Source organism: Melanotaenia boesemani, chromosome 6 (genome assembly GCF_017639745.1).
Source record: "Melanotaenia boesemani isolate fMelBoe1 chromosome 6, fMelBoe1.pri, whole genome shotgun sequence".
NCBI lineage: Eukaryota > Metazoa > Chordata > Actinopteri > Atheriniformes > Melanotaeniidae > Melanotaenia > Melanotaenia boesemani.
Genome location: NC_055687.1, coordinates 34,482,932 through 34,497,915, shown reverse-complemented (window position 1 = coordinate 34,497,915; position 14,984 = coordinate 34,482,932). Strand labels below are relative to the sequence as shown.

Sequence of the window (14,984 nt, the reverse complement as noted above, 5' to 3'; positions counted from 1 at the left end):
AAAGGTGACTAAAACTAAAAAAACATTTTCGTCCTGAAGACTAAAACTAAGACTAAAACTGATATGCCTGCCAAAAACAACACCGCTGCAGGGCTTGCTGTTGTGTGCTGCATGTAAATCAAAACAAAGTGTGTAATAAGTCCCCCCGACCCAACTCCACCAGCAGACTTCAATCATCAGATGATGAATGAAGGTACTTTTAAATGTGGTCAAACCTGACAGACTAATAGCGTCATCCAGATCAGACTATTTTTTATCTGTGGTGTTTCAGACGGGAGAGTTACGAACCAAGATGAGTCAGTCTCATGAGGACAGCCTGACCAGTGTGGCCTGGAATCCAGATGGAAAACGCTTTGTTACTGGTGGTCAGAGAGGCCAATTCTACCAGTGTGTGAGTATCTTTACAGTTCTCCCACCCCATCCCTGCTTTGTGTCCAGTCTAGCCCCCTCATTCTAGCCCCGAGTCCAGTCCTGACCTCCAACCTGTATAGTTCACCCCCCCCACCAAATCACATGTGGAATTTCCTTCAATCTGATGCTGATGAAACTATTGATCTTTGTGTTTATTTGGTAGGATTTAGATGGAAACCTGTTGGACTCATGGGAGGGAGTCCGGGTGCAGTGCCTGTGGTGTCTGACTGACAGTCGAACTGTCCTGGCATCTGACACCCACCAGAGAATCCGAGGATACAATTTTGAGGACCTGACGGACAGAAACATGTGAGTTACCACCTGAACTGGGTCCACATAGATCCATGTTTTTTTTGTTGGTTGCTTGATTTCCTCTTTGATCATCAGCTTCTTCATAAGCAAAGATATTTATGTCCTGCTTTGCATTGACCACATATAGCTGGTTTGGGCATGTTCAGGGCAAGATATGAGGCTGATTCAGGTGTGCACATTTCCAGGTAGTCTGTGATTTATAAAGTAGAAATTGCTCGGAGGTGTGTGTAAGTCTGGATTTCTATTTGGCGCACACCATTTTCAGCTTTTGGGCACGTACATTTTTAGTATAGATTCCAGGCAATTTTTTATAAATGAGACCCCAGGTGACCTGGTTCTGAACCAGTACAGGTAAACAGGCTTGTACTAATGATCCTGTGTCTGTCATTTCAGAGTCCAGGAGGACCATCCTATCATGTCGTTCACAGTCTCAAAAAATGGACGGTTGGCTCTTCTCAATGTTGCTACCCAGGTTAGTCCCCCCCCCCTCACACACACACACACACACACACACACACACACACACACACACACACACACACACACACACACACACACACACACACACAGGTGTGTCAGAGCACTGCTGGTGTCCATGCTTCAGCTATGTGGATGTTTCGTTGCAGGGAGTGCACCTCTGGGACCTACAGGACCGTGTGTTGGTCAGAAAGTACCAGGGAGTTACCCAGGGCTTCTACACCATCCACTCCTGCTTCGGGGGACACAATGAAGACTTTATTACTAGTGGAAGCGAAGGTAAGACGACACATTTTTTATCCTGTTAAACTTAGTTCTGGGATTTAAAATGTCATTCAGCAAGAACTAAAATCAGTCTGCAGAATGAGTCATACCTGGTGGAGTGGCCATGGGCCCCGATCTAAGATGTTAGCAGCTGATGACGTGTCCGTCTCCCTGCAGACCACAAAGTTTACATTTGGCACCGGCGCAGTGAGCTTCCCATCGCAGAACTGACCGGCCACACTCGCACCGTCAACTGTGTGAGCTGGAACCCTGTCCTGCCCGGACTACTGGCCAGCGCCTCGGATGATGGGACCATCCGGATCTGGGGACCGGCCCCATTCCTAGATGTTCAAGACACAGAGGGGCTCAGTGGTATGAATATGAATATTATAAGATGCGATTAAAAATTTTCAGTCATGGGAAAAAAAAAATGTGTTTCTAGAGCCACCACACACGACAAGGAAACTGATCATGTTTCTGGAGAAAAAAGACTGAATTTCTGCTGAGTTTTAAGCCAAACCAACGTATCTGTTTAGTTTACTTGCTGTCAGACAGATGCCGTTCTGGCTCTGGCTGTGTTCTAGAGTCTCTTTCTGGTAAACTGGCCTTCATTTACACCAGTTTAACCAGAGCCAAATTACAAGTAAACATCAGCAGCTTGGAGATTTAGTCCTGAAAGTTGAGGGTTAGTCATCAGGCGAACATACAGTTTCCTAAAATAAACAATATACAAGTGAAACAAAAAAAAATCATTAAAAACTTAATATATTTCACTAATTCAACTTAAAAAGGTAAACTAATATATTATACAGACTCGTTATATGCAAAGTAAGACATTTCAAACATTTATGTTATAATTTTGATTATGGCTTACAGCTTATAAAAACCCAAAACTCAAAATCTCAGAAAATTTTAATATTGTGAAAAGGTTCAATGTTGTAGCCTCGAAGTGCCACACTCTAACCAGCTAATTAATCCAAAACACCTGCAGAGGACTCCTGAGCATTTAAGTGGTCTCTCATTCTATTTCAGCAGAATTCACAATCATGGGGAAGGTTGCTCTAAATATTGTCAAAGTTCAGATCTCAGATAATGTGTTGATATTAATAAAACCTACAAATATTATTGGATCAATTTTAAGACATGATACAACTCAGAAATGACCACATAGACAGTAGATTCAGCTTGTTCACTGCGTCTCTGTGGTGAACGTGAAGTTCTCGACATAACCTTTCTACTTTTCTAGAGATGAATGACAATGGAGAAGTGGACCCAAACTTACTTAAGGTGGGACACCTTAAAAGCAGTTGTCAAGGTAAATTAATATCCCTTAGCACAGGGGTCGGAAACAAAAGAGAAAATAAGCTTAAATATCTTGAAAATAACTTAAAGGAAATGGAAAAACAGCACTGTGAGACTCAAAACCTTAGTTAATGGATAAAATTAGAGAACTCAAAGATCAGATTTTGACTGCTTATAAACAGGAAATGAAGAAGAAATACAAATTTTTAAAGACACACTATGAAGTAGGGCCTAAGGCCAAAAAATTATTGGTGAGAAAAAACGGACGAACATGTGACAATCTAGAAGAAATTGACCCTGCATTTCAGTCATATTACAAACACTACTCACTACCAATACAGGAAAGTAAAAACATATCATAGTTTTTAAATTCACTAAGCTTAACTTCAATTGGGAAGCACCAAAATTATTCCTTAACGTCACCAATAAAGGAAAAAGATGCATTAAATAGATTCAAAAACAATAAAACACCAGGAAGTTATGGTCTACCAGCTGAATGGTAAAAGCTCTTTAGGGAAGATTTGATTCCGAAGCTTCTGAACTGTTAAGTTTTGCACAATGACTCATCAGTTTGAGTCAGGTGGTTTTAGAGCAGGGACACATCAAAAACCTGCAGGATTGAGGCCCTTGCGGACCGGAGCGGGACACCCCTGTTCTAGTCAGTTTTACTTTTATTTGACATTTTCATCCTGTAAACAAGATCACGTCATAAACAACCCTGTTTATGTAAATCATCTAAACAGCAGCCAGATCAAACCAGACTGAACCTCACCAACATGTAGCATCTATAGCTAGCCGCTAAGCTTTCTCTGGCTTGTTTCTGATACTGAATGTACAGTTTGGCTCCATCAAATGGGTTAGGGTTAGGCTTTAAACAGTGTTTAAATCTTAACGTTACCTGACAGCAGACCTGCTGTATGAGGCTGTTTAATGAAGAAAATGTGATGCTACTGAGGTGTTTTCTATCATCATCAGAGTGCTGCACCATGGACAGCTGATGACAAGCATGAAGACTGTGGACACTTGAATGGATGAAGCGGGAAACGATGGTGAGAGATATCGGACTCTAATGTGGACCTGGTGAAGCTGGACTGAGGACCTGATATGACCCATATCCTCCTCCTGCAGGACCACTGGCCTCCTGTGTTCTAAACTAAGTTATTTATTCAGCTGCTGACATACAGCAGTGGTTTTCTTCTCACTCACATGAGGAAGATTCAATGTTTTCTTTGTCTGCTGAACCTTTAAATGATGTTAAATTGTTCTATTTTAACTGAAAATTGTGTTTTTTATTTAATGAAAACTGTAACTTTCTGATGTTTGCAGACAGTATTTATGAGCATGTTACACCTGACAGAAGGTTGTTGGCTAGCTAGTTTTCCTTCTCCATCTGTGATCATGCTGATGCATTTGCCTTTTTAGAGCATTCAGAAGTTATTGTGTAGAGTTCAAAGGAGGCTTTACCTTTTTTTATTTCTGCCTGCCATCCCTCCTTTCATGCTAACAGGTCATATCTTCTGTTTTGTTTAGTTCTGTGTTTTAAGTTTAATTTATCTTTGTGATTGTTTTTAATTTGGTGGCCGTGGGTTATTAATGGAAAGTTTTGGATGTTAAAGCTAGTGTTTTTCCTGTTTTCCCAACAACAAATATCAGAATTCTTCTTTGAATGCGGCATGACGAACATCTCAGGAAACAGTGCTTTCTATGGGGACCATCTTCACTGAGGATTCATCTCCACCGGTTGCTCCGGTCAGAGCATTAATGGAACAAACTTCTCTGTATTCTTGGACAGCCGTGGAGTTGAAACCCGATGATACGAATAAAAAATGGCCGACACATCAGAGATGACGTGGACAGTTTCCTTTTAGAGTCAGAACTGTCTAGATGTCTCCTTCCAGCTTTCTCTTCTTCCTACAAGGTTTCAGCTTCACACCAGATGTTTTTGACTGTTTGAACCAGCAAGCTTTAATTTTCTGCTGTTAAAAATAATTTCTGACTGCAGAAATTTTATCCAGACTTCTTCATGAAGTCCCTCTAGTCCTGGACAGAAACTTGACTGAGGGAACCCTGTTTGTCCAAATACCACAAGCTTAAACTTTTCATGGTACAGCTGAGGCGGCGTTGAACAGTAGATGTCCGTCTCATTCTAAACTCAGTCCCAGGACTTCAGAGACTCTGAGTGCTTCATGTCTCACTTTTTCTCTTCTCACTTTAGAAGTCTAAATAGGAACCGTGTGAGCTTGCTGGCAGTTTCTTCCACAGATCCTTTTCCATTTTTAAGATAATACAAAGTGATTGTTTTATTCAGTATAGCTGTAGGATTTTTTTTTCTTTTGTCTGCATATTTTAAATAAAGCAATCAAGGTTTTAAATGGAGTTTAGTTTGGTATATCTTTAACAGAGTTGTGTGGCTGCAGACCTGATCAGCGGGAACCTTCCTATGTCCGTCCTGAGTCTTTATGGGGTATTTCAGCTCTCTAAAACATGCATGTTTTGTAAAATAGCTCTAAAATGTAATTTGTGTCTAGAGTCTCTCACAGACTAGCAATCTGTCAACGTACCTCCTGGATGGGCTCCAGCCCCCCCCCCCCCACCCCCCCCCCCCCCCCCCCCCCCAATATCCCTGAACAGAATTAAAGTGGTATTGAAAATAGGTGTATGTTTTAGTTTGGTTTATTTTGGCCAGTGACAAGATACAGACGAGGACAAAATTGTTGGTACCCTTCGGTTAATAAAAGAAAAACTCACAATGGTCACAGAAATAACTTGAATCTGACAAAAGTAATAATAAATAAAAATTCTATGAAATTTAACGAATGAAAGTCAGACATTGCTTTTCAACCATGTTTCAACAGAATTATTTAAAAAAAATAAACTCATGAAACAGGCCTGGACAAAAATGATGGTACCCCTAGAAAAGACTGAAAATAATGTGACCAAAGGGACATGTTAATCCAAGGTGTGTCCACTAATTAGCATCACAGGTGTCTACAATCTTGTAATCAGTCAGTGGGCCTATATATAGGCTACAGGTAGTCACTGTGCTGTTTGGTGACATGGTGTGTACCACACTCAACATGGACCAGAGGAAGCAAAGGAAAGAGTTGTCTCAGGAGATAAGAAAGAAAATTATAGACAAGCACGTTAAAGGTAAAGGCTATAAGACCATCTCCAAGCAGCTTGATGTTCCTGTGACTACAGCTGCACATATTATTCAGAAATTTAAGATCCATGGGACTGTAGCCAACCTCCCTGGACGTGGCTGCAGGAGGAAAATTGATGACAAATCAAAGAGACGTATAATACGAATGGTAACAAAACAGCCCAGAAAAACTTCTAAAGAGATTAAAGGTGAACTTCAAGCTGAAGGAACATCAGTGTCAGATCGCACCATCCGTCGTCGTTTGAGCCAAAGTGGACTTAATGGGAGACGACCAAGGAGGACACCATTGTTGAAAACAAATCATAAAAAAGCCAAACTACATGTTGACAAGCCACAAAGCTTCTGGGAGAATGTCCTATGGACAGATGAAACAAAAATGGAACTTTTTGCCAAGACACATCAGCTCTATGTTTACAGATGGAAAATGAAGCATATGAAGAAAAGAACACCGTCCCTACTGTGGAACATGGAGGAGGCTCTGTTATGTTCTGGGCTCCTTTGCTGAACCTGGTACAGGGTGTCTTGAATCTGTGCAGCTACAATGAAATCTCAAGACTCTCAAGGGATTCTAGAGAGAAATGTGCTGGCCAGTGTCAGAAAGCTTGGTCTCAGTCACAAGTCAGGGGTCTTACAACAGAACAATGACCCAAAACACAGCTAAAAACACCAAGAATGGCTAAGAGGAAAACATGGATTATTCTAAAGTGGCTTCTATGAGCCCTGACCTAAATCCTATTGAGCATCTATGGAAGGAGCTGAAACATGCCGTCTGGAAAAGTCTCCTTTCAAACCTGAGACAACTGGAGCAGTTTGCTTATGAGGAGTGGACCAAAATACCTGCTGAGCGGTGCAGAAGTCTCATCGACAGTTAGAGGAATCGTTTGATTGAAGTGATTGCCTCAAAAGGTTGTGCAACAAAATATTAAGTTAAGGGTACCATCATTTTTGTCCAGGCCTGTTTCATGAGTTTATTTTTTAAATAATTCTGAAGTATGGTTGAAAAGCAATGCCTGACTTTCATTTGTTAAATTTCATACAATTTTATTTATTATTACTTTTGTCAGATTCAAGTTATTTTATCAGGGACCGGCTTCCAGTGTGCTTCTAATATTTCTCAAAGGAGATAATTCAGTCCAACCAGCTGGAACATCTGTGGTCAGCTTATAGCGCCACAAGCTCTTCCACTTTTCCTTTACTTAGCTGGTAACAGGCGTTGCGGTATTTTCCTCCAGGTCTGGATTAATCCTGCAGCTTCTCCAGTTCTCTGCCTGCAGTCCGTGCAGCAGCTTCCTCTGACTCCTGCAGTCCCGCCTGTACTGCAGCTTTCTCTCTGTTCTGTCCTCCTTCCCTTCTGCTCCGCTGTTTGCACCTTCTTTCTCACTCTTGCTCAATCCTCAAGAGAAGCTCTTTATTACTCATCGTCAAACCCTAAAGCAGGGGGCTGTGAGGACCTAACTGAAGTGAAAAACAAAACCAAATAAAAATCCACACAAATGTCAATAGTTAAAACTCATGCTAAATAATAAACAATTTAAAACCACGAATCAAGAATTAAGCTTAAGAAAAATAAGGTCCCACCTTGACATACACAAGTCACGTTTTATGTGAAGCAAATAAACAAAACAAGCAGAGACAGGTTTGAACTTATGTGCTCAAAATTCTGCCCCCGACTTGGCGATGGATGGAATGATGATGGATAAATGGATGGTTTGAAGGATATTTGGATGGATGGATAAATAAAGGGATGGATGATGAATAAATGGATAGATAATTAAGAATGGATAAATGGATGAATCAGTCAGGTGGATGACAAAGTTTAAATGGATAAAATGGATGTCAGATAAATGGATGGATAAATAGTCATTCATCATTTGCACACAGAAACAAATTAAATCAGTTTGCTTTTATTTAGAAATCCGTCTGTCCAATAACACAAAACCAGACATGAACTGTTCAGAAACTGGTTTCCTTCCAGTAGAAATCTGTTTGTCTCCCAGTAAACCATTCAAACTGGTTTTCTTCACGTGGAAAGCTGTTTTGTTCCCAGTAGATCACTGAAACAGGTTTTCATCCTGTAGAAAGCTGGTTTTCTCCCAGTAGAAAGCTGGTTTTCTCCCAGTAGAAAGCTGGTTTTCTCTTATATCACTCAGAAACTGGTTTTTGCCCAGCTAACAGATGGGAAAGAACAGAACATCTCTAACGAACAGATCAGGGTGAAACAGCAGATTGAGAACATGCAGAGCGTCACATACAGTGGTCATTATCAGCTAATGAATGGACGGCGACATCCTGTGAAAGTCAGTTTTATTTCTTCCTCTCTCCTGACGACCTGCTGTCATGTCACAGCAGCGAGACGTTGATACAGCAAACGGTAAAAATGGAGTGTTACAGGTACAGAATATACAGGTCTGATCAGATGTTTTCTGACAGGAGGACAAAGAGAAAACTGGTCTGTGCTGGAAGACATCAGTCATCTCCAACATCACGAAAACTGGAAGGGATCGGGAGCAGGAAGGGGAAGAGGAGGGGGGGGGGGGGGGGGGGGGCTACAAACAAACAAAACAAAACCACTGCTGTGACACATCCAACCCATCCTGAAGGAGAAAACATGTTCAAACATGAGAATCGTTACGGTCAGGAAAATGATTCTCAGTAAACCACATTTCTTACTGCATAAACACTGTGATGTTACCATGACAACTGCTGATCACTCCCATATGATGAAGTTCAGCTGTGATGAAGTTTCCCCCCAAATGGAATCAGTCTTTACTTTTAGATTTCTGCTCAAGGATTTATGACAATGAATTTTTAGCAGTTTGTGTCCAATATGTCCTGTATGTTTGTATGTTCTGTATGTTTGTATTTTTGTATGTTCTGTATGTTTGTATGTTTGTATGTTCTGTATGTTTGTATGTTCTGTGTGTTTGTATGTTCTGTATGTTTGTATGTTCTGTATGACCTGATGAGCAGGTCATTTGTCAGTTTCCATAGAAGAAGAGAGTGTATGTAGTGTAATGTCCAGGGAGTTGAAGTGTTGAGATTAACTCTGTTATCGTATCCAAACTGATTTTTGACGAGACTGTTTCCTGCTGGTGTTCTGAGGGGTTTTATATGGTGCTTTAATGATACAGGATGTGAGGAGCACATCAGCAGATCCAGGAGGAGGCAGCTGGAGATGGAGATTTCACCGAGAGCTTCAGTCGTTGATCAAAGCCAGGATCATGCTGTACCAAGAAAGACATTTGTGTTAATAAAGTAAATACATCCGTATTATCATCATCTTCATCATTATGATTATAATCATCTTCAGACAGCGAAGCACTCGACCAAAGTCTGAAACAATCTGTCTTTATTTTTTTTAACCAGTTTACTTCAAGGAGAAAACAGATAAAAACCAAATAATCTTTTCAGTCATCTTTTTCTCTCTTCTTTCCCAGCAGGTGTCGCTGTTTCATTATGACACTGTTGTACCAAACAGAACAATAAGACTGGAACAGTCTTCTTGTTGCGTTTGTTAGCTGATCTTTGAATCAGTAGCTACTTTTACACGGAGCACCTTTAATCCGATCAAACGACAAATCAGAATGAAAATGCATCATGTAAACATGTCAGCTGATCGAGGGGGGTGGGGGGGTTAAACCTTTCCACGATCGGATCAGCAGGAAATAACAACACCACGATTACACTCATTCTGATCGCTTGAGGCGGATGTTTGTACGCCTGCTTGAACCACATCGGGGGTACATGTAATGAGTTTCAGGGAGAACGGGACTGGATATGTTTTTGTTAGAACCTGAAGGTGTTGTGGATTAATGAGCCTTTAAATGGTCAAAAGGTTCAAAATGAAAAAAAAAAGAAAACCCTTCTTCTGAACTGGTAGGCTTTGTGGACGTCAAAACATTACAATTGTATTAAATCTGTTCACCATGTACAGACAACTGATCCAATCACTTTATCCAGCGTGGACTCTGCGATCAGATTGATTTCAATCGGATGGATGAAAGAACCCAGACCTCAAAGTTACTGAAGCAGTGTGGGGTCATCTGAACAGAGAGCAGAACAAAAGGCAGAAGCATCCAAAGAGCTTTAGGAAGTTCTTCGGGATCCTGGAGAACTAAAGAAATGTCAGAAAGCTTCTCTAAGAGGCTTCAGGCCGGGATGAAGGCCTTCAAACTGTGTTTAGTCTCCTTTACGGTGCTTCAGAACTATGTCCTCTGTACCTTCCTTACAACAGCTAAAGAACCAGGTCTGGCTCCAGACTTCATCTACGTGAATGTGACTGATTACCTGTACAGATAGATGAAGAAGCAGAGCAGGTGGTAGCCCAGTTTAATCATGGCTTCCTTCATGTGGGACTTGAGCAGACCTCGGTTGTGGATCTCAGTGGGGTCGAACACGCCCATGTTTCCCATAGGAACCTTTATGTACCTGCAGGAACGAGAAGAGTTGAATTGGTGAGACGGCGTTAATGTCTACAGGAACCAGAGATGTGGCTCTCTGGAGGATTTCTGGAAGGTTGGATTACAGCATCAACAGATGACGTTAATTTCCTGAAAAATTAAGTTGTTTAAAATCATCATTTAAAAAACAAGCTTCTTGTTTTTCTAACATATAACTTCCTATATTCTTATAATGAATATGAATGAAAAAAGCTGTGAGCAATAATTTAAAATAAAAATGATGAATGACAATAAGCCATGAACAAACTGAGACCGTTGCAAAGAGCTGTCTACTCCTTTCAAAAGGAGAAAAAATCTGTGAAAAAATTGACTGATTTTACCAAAACTCCCCCAGGTAACTGATGCGCTAACAGGTCAATGTGGCCTCAAAATCCCCCAGAACATGACTCGACATAAAAAAACAGGAGGCAATAATCGCTGAATCGAGCTTCAGAACAGCTCCGTTTTTCTTTGCCCGACCTCCTGGACTTTGGACCAACAACACAGCCTGAAGTGTCCTGCTGAGTCAGTAGTTTCCTTCTCGTATAACAGAGAGACAAAAAGTTGGACTGTTTGCTACCGTCAACACTTCACGCGAGTCTCAGCCCGATGTATTATTGTAATGGACAGATGCTGCAGGAGAAAGTAATCTAAAGCCTGGTACACACATAACGATTCATTTAATCTTGTGAGATTTTTTGTGTGGTCGAGACCTCACACGTGAAGATTAAAAATCAGTTTTGATCGTACTGTGTGTGGTGTGCTCTGAAAATGTAATCACAGAACAACACACACATAAAGATGCTGTCCTGCAACTCATCTACAGTCTAGTCCTCCGAGCCGGACAAACGTCGAAACATAGAAGAAGAAACATAGCAACAACCGGTAAAAAAATGTAGAAGAAGAAACATAGTAACAACCGGAAACAACACACAGCATGGAAGGGGATATACAGGACGAGGGAATGATGGTGGTCTTGGGACTAAGAGGAGAAAACCCCAGCAGCCTCCATCAGACTCACCCCAAGAGTCTGAGCTGGAAGCTGGAGGCTGTCCTGGAGAAGATCCATGGAAAATTATACTGGTTGTTGTCAACAAAACTACTCACATGGAACTGATGTGTTTTTAAAAAAAAAAAAAAAAAAAGAAAGCCATAAATGTGTTAGTTCAAAGCACATCCTTCTGATAAAAAATAAATAAAGAAAAGAAGCAGCTCAGCCTCATGATCTATTACAGAGTTTTAATGTTTTTTCTACCTAATATTTGTGCTTCAAATAAAGATGAACATTTCCTAAAACTCTCTCTAGTTCACAATGATTTAAATAACCATCAATGTTCATGTGAAGGAAATCTTTATAATGTATAAAAATGAGATGCTGAGAATGAAAACTTTTGTGAAACCTCAATTAAAAAGTTAGATGCACCAGTTCAACCAGTGCAGAGTTAGTCTGAAGCCCTGAAACTGAGTGTTTCCCAGGATGGACGTTTCTGGTTATCTGATACTAAAGTCTGAACATTGACTGACTGTGGAAGAACGTCACCAGAATAACAAGATGGGAAGTGATCAATATCACGCTGGGTATCGCCACTAACTTCCTGACTCCTGATTCGATTCACAACAGCCGGATTCCATCAGATTTCAATTCAATCGAATTCGATTGGATACTGATTCATTTACAGATAATTATGTAACACAGACATTCACAGATAACTATTTTTGTAAAACACTGAGTCAGATGTCTGGGAGTAATCAGATTACTGTAATGATATGATATGACGCGTCTATATAAACTCTGAAATACGATATTCAGAGGATCGTCTACTTTTAACGGTGAGCGTTGCCTTAAGGTTCACAGCCAGAACGCTGCGATGAAAAACACAAAGTTAACATTTTAAATTGTTATATTACTGCATTTCAAGCCGTAATATAAGTCGTTAAGTGTTGGGTCACTGTTGTCGCCGGGAAAGAAAACATAAAAAAAAAAATCAATCTTTAAGTTTTAATTTATTAATATTAGATTCATTAAATTTGAATTGATTAATCTTTTTTTTTCTTTAACCCAGCTGTAATCAATATTCAGTTTACTTACAGTTTACACAGACGGACTCTGTCTGAATATTTACCATCACATGAAAAATGAGTTTGGGGTTTAGTTTTCTAAAGTCCTCATTGGCTGTATACAGATACCTGTAAATGTTCCAGGCTGCAACGGGCAGGTTGAGGAGGAAGATGAACCAGTGCATGGAGACCAGCATCAGCATCGTGGAGAGACACTGGCCAACCATCTCAGGAATGACCCACTGGACAAATAACACATCCAAACATCAGTCTTCATACATCACAACATTAATCTCAGTACGGACATGAATCTAGGAAAAGGAAACTTACTTTGTTCAACTTGGAGCAACAGGATCTTGCATTAATGTAGTCACATTCAAGATCAGACAAGGTGATAATCTGAACGTCAAGGTGTAACACACACACACAGGTGAGCCCCTCACAGGTATTTAACAATTATCAAACAAACTTTCTCAGTCCCAAATGTCATCGGATCAGTTTCGGAGCCTGTGCCAGAAAGCATGTTCAACTAACTCTGAGTCTGAAAAGAAGCTCTGGGTTAACTTAGTCTGAGCTGAGCAACTCTGAGTTTCTGGCTCCAGGTCAGCTGCTCTGAGTCGTTTGCATCAACTCTCTTTATCCAGAGTTCAGAGTTCATCCATCATCAGAGCTGTGATACCTGGAAGCACCATAGCAACCACGGAAAAAACATATAAAAATATATATATATATGTTCTTTATATACATTTGTTCTCTTTACCCCTACAATTAAGTATCCTGTATCTGATTGAGCCTCCAATCACAGTAGAAAACCCTTCTGTTGTATGTGAACAATACTCCATTTTTTGCCATATATGGTAGTTTAAAATATCCTTAAGCAAACTGGTCTCCTTCATCACAGGAGGAAGACGATGGTGAGGAGACATTGTCTGCTGGGATCCAAAGAGGCCAATAGAGGAGTTTTTTTTAATGTGTAACTAACAGTAGATCTCTACACTCTAATCTTTAGTGGAATTATGATTTCAGACATGTGAGGAATTTCTAAAATGTTCTGTGTTGCCAATGTTATAAAGTTCTATTTACATAAAAAAAAAATTAAGCGTTTCTGCACAAAGTACAAATCTCACTGCAGGTTTATGGTGTGTGATGTTGGATATGTACAGCCAAAGAAGCTGAGTTACTGCAGAACAGTATCGCTCGATCAGGAAATGATAACATGTCTGTTCAAGTTCTCTGTCCCTACGTAAATTTGCCATCTATGGATCTCTGGAATCACGTTGCCATGACAGCCCATGTGTAACAGCTGCTTCAGGTGGAGGAGACAGGTAAAAAGCGGTCAGTTACCATGGTAACAGACTCAGGGTGCCCAGAGTTTCGCCCAACTCAGGGTTAACATACACAGAGTTTTCACATAATCTGCTTTCTGGAACGGACCCCCTGTATAACCTGGACACATTTCTCCAACACGTTTAAAGAGGTGCATTTTCATTGGCTTCTGTTAATTAATTAGAATAATTTCAGTTGAAAAGTTGTATTTCCATCTGTGAACATCTAGAAAATTGACATGAACTTTTCTAAATCAACCATATTTGACCAAATTACAATAAAAATAAACATTGGATCTAATCTCTAAATGGTCATCAGAAATCTTTCCAAAGGTGAACTAATAAATCAACATGTTGCCAGGATGTGATCAAATCATGAACATGGTGATTAATAGTCCAGGACTTCCTCCAGGATTTTTGAAACTGAAGCTTTGCCCTCCTCACCCCAAATAAATATATAAAATCAGTTTAAACAGCATTATCAAATGTGTGTGTGTGTGTATATATATATATATATAAAATATCTGTTAAGCGTGTTCTGTATATGGTATTTTTGCATCTTACAGCTTAATTTTTACTCCTTTTTTTCTCTCTCTCTCGCTGTCATTTATAGTACTGCTCCAACACTGAAATTAGCCAGTCTGAGGTTAATAGAGCTCAATTGATTCTGAAAAGTTCTGCTGTACAGAAAATCGGCCACAGCTTTCCTGCTGCTCTCTCTTCACTTGCTCTGCCTCCACTTTTCTCTCCCCCACTAGTCTTTTTATGAGACTTTGTCACCTGCAGAAATACTAAAGGTCCATCCTCAGTGGACAGACCGCATACTGGTTTGGCTCCAGTCACTGCTGACAATCTCAGACAAATGTCTTGTTGTACATTAAAACACATCTCTTCCAGAAGGTCTCCATCAATCTGCTGTTTGCCAAGATTTCAGCATCAGCAAACGCCCCATCCTGCTCCTAAGACCAAACCCCGTCATGATAGAAACTGATCAGCGTTAGCATGTAGGAGGCTAACGTGTTAGCTAGTTACCGCTGTTTTGTTCAAATAAAGAAAAGAAGATTACACCAACCAGCTCCTACGAACATAAGCAAGAAAAGGATACAAAGTAAACTGAGAGGAAAATCAGAGCACAGCAATCCACCAGAGACAAGATGAACACCGCCGCTTCCATTTTTCCCTAACTTCTGTCATACATTCTTATTTCCGGGTAGTTGTTGATTAATTGGCACG

The 14,984-nt window shown here is 40.3% G+C and overlaps 2 protein-coding genes across 3 annotated transcripts in view; one reads left to right on the top strand and one right to left on the bottom strand.

The window, feature by feature from the left end:
• The window catches only part of wdr26a (WD repeat domain 26a), a 24,330-nt gene extending 13,576 nt beyond the window's left edge, over positions 1-10,754 (top strand). Inside the window, exons 9-15 of one of the 2 annotated variants that reach the window (XR_006010664.1) lie at positions 272-391; positions 575-720; positions 1,117-1,195; positions 1,350-1,479; positions 1,642-1,836; positions 3,742-4,342; positions 10,743-10,754. Coding sequence is in view for 1 of the 2 variants with exons in the window: in XM_041987155.1 (XP_041843089.1) it covers positions 272-391; positions 575-720; positions 1,117-1,195; positions 1,350-1,479; positions 1,642-1,836; positions 3,742-3,764 (693 nt within the window). In the remaining variant the exon portion in view is untranslated. Of the gene's footprint in view, positions 1-271; positions 392-574; positions 721-1,116; positions 1,196-1,349; positions 1,480-1,641; positions 1,837-3,741; positions 5,238-10,742 lie in introns of those variants that run through there. The other variant, XM_041987155.1, reaches the window with a different exon arrangement.
• cnih4 (cornichon family AMPA receptor auxiliary protein 4) lies at positions 7,820-14,984 on the bottom strand. The gene is made up of 5 exons (XM_041987156.1): positions 14,857-14,984; positions 12,757-12,825; positions 12,556-12,668; positions 10,217-10,357; positions 7,820-9,153 (listed from the first exon to the last, which is right to left on the bottom strand). The coding sequence occupies exons 1-5, from the start codon at positions 14,923-14,925 to the stop codon at positions 9,126-9,128; spliced, it is 420 nt and encodes a 139-aa protein (XP_041843090.1). The 5' UTR covers positions 14,926-14,984; the 3' UTR covers positions 7,820-9,125.

What these genes read in the sequence shown, in the direction of transcription:
- cnih4 (XM_041987156.1), bottom strand. Translation starts at nt 14,925, where the DNA reads ATGGAAGCGGCGGTGTTCATCTTGTCTCTGGTGGATTGCTGTGCTCTG. An exon ending in TTTTCCTCTCAGTTTACTTT is followed by an intron (nt 12,826 to 14,856) that starts GTATCCTTTTCT and finishes CTTGACGTTCAG; the next exon opens with ATTATCACCTTGTCTGATCT. An exon ending in TTCTTCATCTATCTGTACAG is followed by an intron (nt 9,154 to 10,216) that starts GTAATCAGTCAC and finishes TTCTTGGTACAG; the next exon opens with CATGATCCTGGCTTTGATCA.